Genomic DNA, 7,321 nt, shown 5'->3' on the forward strand with positions numbered 1-7,321 from the left:
CCTGGGGACCGCCGCGTCCCTTCTCCGGTGCTGTAACTCCCGCGACAGCGACGCTCCAGCGGCCGGAGGAGTCTCCGGTCAGACTGCTCCATTTCCGCAGAGACTTGCGCGTCCGTGAGGATTTACCGCCTTTGCTGGGGCGTTTGTAACGTCTTGGAAAGATGATTCCCAGCGTTGGCGCTGTGGGCCATGTGTCGCTCTTGAGAGGCTTCCCACAGAAGACTTGTGTCTGCGGAGAGGAGTGAAATAATCTGTGTGCAGAGCAGCGCTTGTCCTTTCTTGCTTGTTGTGGTTGGGCTTTGTTGCTCTGCAGTATATATTTATTCCGTTTTTCCTAAGTAGGCGTGTGGGATTGAGCTGCACTGCATTACGTGGACTAGAAAAATTAACTTTGACGTTTTTATTTTTAGTCTTTGTTCTTTCTTCAGCTTCAAATTATATGAAGTTATATGAAACCTTTAGAGGAGTGTTTTTATAATCCTTTACTAGTCTGTATTTCCCGTTTCCGAAAGTTGAGAATGGAAATAAGGATCTTCTGAATTGTGGCCATGTGTATGTAGCGCTGGGCATTACCATCTTGGTCTCCTTCTAACTCTCATACAGCTAGAAAGCATTAGCACTGCTGTAAAGATCAAAAGTTAAAGCTCAAAATGGTGAGTACAACAAACCTGAAGAAGTGATGCATTTGACCCAGCATCTCAGGCTCCTACTTCTGTAGGAAACTTCTGGGCATAGAGAAAAGGAGTTGAACTAGTCTGGTTAGCAGTGAGTATGGGGATTAATCATCAGGAAAATAAAGCAGTTTAAGCATTTCTTCTTACATGATTATGAAGCATTCATTTTGTACTCTTTTTAATGGATAATGAAATAATCCTGGTTTGTTTTTTCAGGGTTTCCCCCACCAACTCACAATATTGGGGGATGTTTTCTGGTTTTTGGTTTATTTTTTTTAGTTTAATTCATGTCAGGCTAGTTCTATCTTCTGTTCTGATTATTGCCTTTGCTTTCTTTGCTGGCAGGTGGCCTCTGGAGCAGGTGTTACAGGATTATTCCAAATACCTAGTGCTGAGTTTAGAATCTTCTGCAGTGTAGTCTCTTTCTTCTCGGTACTTCAGAAGCTTCAGTCTACTTAGGTTCTCAACCTCTTGCATACTGTCTTACTTTGTGCATATGAATACCCCTGGGAGCTCTGCAGTTTGCTTCTCTCCCATGTGTTCGTTAAAACGTCTTTACACAGCCTCATGAGTTTAGATGAATGCAAGGTGTGCAGTGCCACCTTTTCACTACTTGGAAGTCTTCTCTACAGCGTGCTTTGTCTAGAAAGTATGATAGGTGAAGTGGATAATAAAGTCCGGGTAGCAAGCTTTTTCTACTTTAATGCAAAAAGTTGCATCTTAACGAATAGTTGTGTTAATACCAAAGTACTAGTTAATTTATTAATTTTTATTAAAACCTAAGTTATGACTTGCACAAACCTTACTCTGACTTGCAGGTTTTTTTGGTACCAGTGATCCTCTCTCTCCTCACCAGTCCTTGCTGACTTTTTTACTGTGTTTGTAGTAGATGGCAGTGATGTACTGTAAAATAAAATCTTTGTTTCTTTCTGCTCAAATTCCAGAATGCCAGGACTAAGCTGTAGATTCTACCAGCATAAATTTCCAGAGGTGGAAGATGTAGTGATGGTCAATGTTAGGTCCATTGCTGAAATGGGAGCCTATGTCAGCCTGCTGGAGTATAACAACATTGAAGGCATGATCCTTCTCAGCGAGCTGTCCAGGAGACGTATTCGCTCCATAAATAAACTCATCCGCATCGGGAGGAACGAATGTGTCGTGGTCATAAGAGTTGACAAAGAGAAAGGTATTTGGGGATAGTGTGGGCTGCATCAAAACTGAATTCAGAGAGAGAAATGCAGATAAACTAGACAGCTTAGGTATTTATTGGTTTTTTTCAAGGGGCTTTTTTTTTTTTAAAACCCTTAAGCTAAATAGACCATCATCGTGCTATCTGGTATTTATGAGAATTGTTCCATTCCTTTGTGCCCTTTGGGAATTGGGTTAATGAAGGTCAATCGCATCAGTAAATATTTGCATAAGTGGGTTCTCACCAGCTCAGTGTTTGGTCAACGAACCATAGTATAGTGAAATTCTCTTGATATCTCTGTAGGTTTTGTAAGATTTAACTGAAGAGAAAGATCATCTCCTGTAAAGATAAAAATCAAAACGGTGAGCATTTGATGCTCACGGTCCAACCTGTTCATTAACAAGTCTGGAACCTTGGCTATAAAATAGATGGCATGTATGTAATTATCGTACCACGTGAATTCTGTAGGTTACAAATTAAGATTGTACAGGCAACTGTCTTTTCCCGTGTTCTGAACATCTGAATCTTTAAAGGGTTTTTAATGTATTTTCTATTTAGGACATGTTGGGTTTTGGTAATACTGTTCCATGCACTCTTTAAAACCTATATCCAGTTACAAAGAAACCATAAATGCGGAGCATGTCTCAAAACCTGACTGTTGGTACAACGTTTCTCAAGTAATATGCCTTCCTAGAATACCTCTGAGACTGCATTAACAAATGACAGGATAAGAAAAAGCAGGAGAGGAAGGAAGGACAAAAAGAAACTTATTTCAGATAGATCTGAAGGGAAATGAGTTTCCCAGCATCTCTAATGAAAGAATACTTCCTCTTATAAATTAATTTCATTCTTATATTAACAGAGAAACGCATCTGGAATTCACATACTGGTCTTTCATTGAATCTTTTGGGGAACCTATAGAGAAGTAGGTGGAGGCTTTTTCAAATTTACTAAGAAAATGAGCAAATGAATTTTTCACAGGTAGTTCTTCCAAAATATTATCCATTGAGTTAGTCAGAATTTGAGGCCAGGCCTACTTTATTAGGAAACTGCTCAGAGCTAAACCGATGGAGTAGCAATCTTGAATGAAATTGAGTTGAATCCTGCAAAAATAGGTGTCAAACTTGCTTTTTTGAATGCTGGCATCATTTTTGCCAAAACTGTGCACTGGCGTAAAATGAATCACTGCTGAAATATTATGAAAATTTCTTCCAAGTTTGCAGAAGAAGATTTAAGGCAGTAATTTTAAAGAATGCTGTACAAAAGATTTGCTATCATACATATTTACAGTTGAAAGAACAATTTAATATCCTAATTTGGATCACAACTTGATCAAATTCATTAAGGTTTGGTTACTCTCTGTAGCAACAGAGATAGTGTAGGCAGGGGGCTAATCCTGTTCCAGAACATTTGTTCTTTATGCTTTTCTTTTGAAGCAGCTATGCGTAGTTTGCACAGTGCCTGACACTTTCCAAATGGTTTTCCCCAACAGGTTATATTGACTTATCAAAAAGAAGAGTTTCTCCAGAGGAGGCAATCAAGTGTGAAGACAAATTCACAAAATCGAAGACTGTAAGTTGCTTTGCTGTATTCAGGCACTGTGTATTGCCAGCCTCTTTCCTGATCAACCAGAATGTGCAGATATAAGATAATATGAAAATAAAGCATTGTTCTCATTAATTAGGCATACTCTGATTCTCATTTACCCATGCAAATATACATAACTGCTTCATCTGTCCATGAGTGTTTTGGTAGGCTGCTGCTTAATGAATAAATCAAGTAAGATGTCAGTTGAACATCTGTGATGTGAAGGGGTATGTTTAAATCATCACAGACCCAAAAGCAGATCCTGGTTTAGCACACTGTGTACAACAAGTCTTACTGCAACGGCACACAGGTAGTTTGTGGTGTTACACTTCCGAGTAGGCAGCTTACCATTAAATATTACTTTTGATTCTAAATTCTTGTTTGGTTTTGGTATTTTGGGTTTTTTAACACCCCTTTTGTGTTCAAGGTTTACAGCATCCTTCGCCATGTTGCCGAGGTCTTGGAGTACACTAAGGATGAGCAGCTTGAGAGTCTGTTCCAGAGAACTGCCTGGGTATTTGATGACAAGTACAAAAGACCAGGATATGGTGCTTATGATGCATTCAAGCATGCAGTCTCGTAAGGACCCTTCTTCTACTACTAGGAGTTTATTTCGTAATTGCAGAGATGTATTTCCTGGAATAGATCCACCTGCCATAATGTTCATTTTGGGGGTTGCTTTCGGGTTTTTTTCAGAGTTGATACATAGAATGTACTGGTCAAGCAAACCTAGTAAATTTTAACATCAGTCTTCCAGTTGCTTGTTGTAGGTTTCTCTGTCTCACTGCTTCGTTCAAATTCCCAGTGCTCTTGAGAAAGGAGGCTCAGAGTTGACTTGTTTTTATCAATCCTGGAATCTGCCACTCTGTGTATGCCAGGTTTTTAAAAGCAGTAATTTAATCTGATGTGGAAAAACCTGAGGCATTGGTGACCAGTATGTTTTCAGTACAAAAGAAACATGGGATTACAAACACTGGTGAGATTTCTGTTGCTGCAGGTAAGCCTGTGACATTTCTAACAGAAGAACGACTGATCTTGGTTCATCTGCCAGAATTTGTCTGTTCTTAGTCCCAGGCAGATGTTATAAAAAATATCTGGCTCCGTGTCCAAAGATACTTCTACACATAGCTGACTGTCACTCTTCCACTGGACAGTCAGAGTTATTTTTTTTTTTAGATGCAACAAGCTGACTTGTTACTTCTCTATAGTTCCAAACTTAAAGAATGAGAATGGGATCTTGAACTTAGACGTGGAATTATGAACAGAAAAAGATGGAAATTGTGATGGTAAGGGAATATGCACTGAGATAGATTGCTTTTAATTTTTTATGAAGTATGATGTTTTAATTTGCTTTCAGAGTTAACCTGTTTGGTTTTCCTCTAAAGATTGTCATGAAATTGGCAATCCAAAAATAGATTTCTCAATAAACATTTCCAGTTTTGCTCTTTCTCAGCACATAAACCCGTGAGTGACCAGCTTGGGCTGAACACTAGATGGCAGCAGCAAAACTGTAGAACTTGGGTTGACTTAAAGCGACAGGGCACTTGGCAGCATTCTGATTAGCTTAAAACCATGTCTGGTTTTGGGGAAGAGACAATTTGCATCCTCAATTAGACTGAAGGTGTTCTGCTTCATAGTATAGTAATTGGCCAGCACGTCAAGGGAGGTGATTCTGCCCCTCTACTCTGCTCTGGTGAGACCCCACCTGGAGTGCTGCATCCAGCTCTGGAGCCCTCAATATCAGAAGGATATTGACCACTTGGAGCGAGTCCAGAGGAGGGCCACGAAGATGATCAGAGGGCTGGAGCACCTCTCCTATGACGAAAGGCTGTGAGAACTGGGCTTGTTCAGCCTGGAGAAGAGGAGGCTCCGAGGAGACCTCATTGCAGCTTTCCAGTATCTGAAGGGGGCCTACAAGGGTACTGGGAGAGGACTTTTTACAAGAGCCTGTAGTGACAGGACAAGGGGTAATGGGTATAAATTGAAATCAGGGAGGTTTAGATTAGATGGCAGGAAGAAATTCTTCACAGAGAGGGTAGTGAGGCACTGGAACAGGTTGCCCAGAGAAGCTGTGGATGCCCCATCCCTGGATGTCTTCAAGGCCAGACTGGATGAGGCTTTGAGCAACCTGGTCTAGTGGAAGGTGTCCCTGCCCATGGCAGGGGGGTTGGAACTAGATGGTCTTTAAGGTCCCTTCCAACCCTTAACCATTCTATGATTCTATGATAATTATTTTCTATGATGGCAAATCTGGGCACACTGCTGCAGAAGGAATTCCAGATCATTCTGTAACTGATAAATACTCAGTTAAACACCTGCATGCTAGAACACAAAACTGTAGTTATACGGGCTGTTTAAGCTTCTCTTAAAGGCAGAAAAAATCCTGACCACACATGCCACTTGTTGATCATCTGCTATGCAGGTTGGAGCACAAACTTGTGAAGCTGTCTGTTTGCAAAACTTGTTTCCACCAGTAATGCCTTAAGATTTCTGACAGTAGATGATTTCTGCATTTTTATTTGTTTCCATTGTGCTCCTACATAAAACTGCATTGGTTGTGTAGAAAAATGTGGATATTGCTGCCTTCCTATGCTTGCGGACTTGCTTCCTGGAGGCACAGTGTGCCCTCTAAGAATTTGGCTTGCTATTTATTTTTCAGTACTGAGGATTGGTGTTTTGGGGTGTCACACAGCAGGATACCTGCGGCAAAATTTTAAAGTATATTTACCCTCTGATCAGTACAAATTAAGAATCCAGGAGCTATTTGTTGATTGCCTACCAAATGCTAGTGAAAGTAACTCAAAGATTTAACAGAATGAATTGTAAATGAAGAAGCAGAATTTGCATGTCCAGTAAATCACTTCTGCTATATGGGTTCATGTTTTTGATGCGTAAAAGAAGTTGTATTTCTGGGTTCTGTTTGCTTATGTTTGGCCCTTCTACTACACTCAGTATATAAAATCATGAAAGATGACTTTTTACTAGCTGCAGAGACCAATCTCCTGTATTGCCTCTGTTTTTTGGACCATATTAGTTCATGTTTGCCTGCTAGTAGTATTGTAGTATTGTACTGCTTTTGAGAGAACTTCAACTCCTGCCTCTTAAGAACAGGAACAGTTTTTGTGAGGAGCCTTTGGGTTATGATCTCTGTTTCAGATATTTTTTGGATAAAGTTAATACAGCAATGAGGAGAATTGACACAACTTCTTCAAACAAGAGCTGATGATTTATATGGATAAACAGCAGAGGAGTTTGCGTTTGTAATACCTGGATTTTTAACTGTTAGCGTGAGACCTGAAAAACCTTTTCTAGTCATTATTTTTCTTAAAAAAACCCGCCAAAAAGATCTCTTCTTCCAGGAACAGATTGAGTAAACTACTTTTCCACTTTGTTGTTAAATGCTTCCAATAGAAAATTTTGGAAATAGATGTGTTTATTTTCTTCCACTGTTTCAATGGCCTCTTAAAAAAATTCCCCGTTTTCCTTTCCTGGTAGATCTCTGTGATTGCACATAATAATTTTGAAGTAGTACCAGATGTTAATCTTGTGTCATATTCCACTTCAGTATCACTTCCGTAACACTGATTTTCTTGGCTCAGAGACCCTGCGATCCTGGATAGCCTAGATCTGACAGAGGAAGAGAGGCGTGTGTTGATCGACAACATTAACAGACGTCTGACACCACAAGCAGTCAAAATCCGAGCTGGTGAGTTCTTTGCAGGTGTTAGTGAACCTGTCTTGACCCATGTCAAGTTAGTGTGTCCTGTTGCAGGCTACCAGCTCTGTTAAAACTAGTATTGGTGGTGCTGATATTTGAGTGGAACTGTTCTTCCAGAATTAAAACACTATCGTGGTTTAACTCCAGCCAGCA

The 7,321-nt window shown here is 40.1% G+C and overlaps 1 protein-coding gene across 1 annotated transcript; it reads left to right on the forward strand.

Moving 5' to 3' along the window:
- Positions 1-1,619: 1,619 nt before the first annotated feature.
- On the forward strand, positions 1,620-7,202 carry LOC104503797 (eukaryotic translation initiation factor 2 subunit 1-like; the record flags this gene model as incomplete). Its single annotated transcript, XM_010161334.1, has 4 exons — positions 1,620-1,860; positions 3,356-3,435; positions 3,878-4,029; positions 7,050-7,202. Coding segments are annotated over exons 1-4 (626 nt in total), but the record flags the coding sequence as incomplete, so codon positions are not given.
- Positions 7,203-7,321: the final 119 nt, after the last annotated feature.

This window comes from Eurypyga helias, unplaced genomic scaffold (genome assembly GCF_000690775.1).
Source record: "Eurypyga helias isolate BGI_N326 unplaced genomic scaffold, ASM69077v1 scaffold41471, whole genome shotgun sequence".
In the NCBI taxonomy this organism is placed as follows: domain Eukaryota; kingdom Metazoa; phylum Chordata; class Aves; order Eurypygiformes; family Eurypygidae; genus Eurypyga; species Eurypyga helias.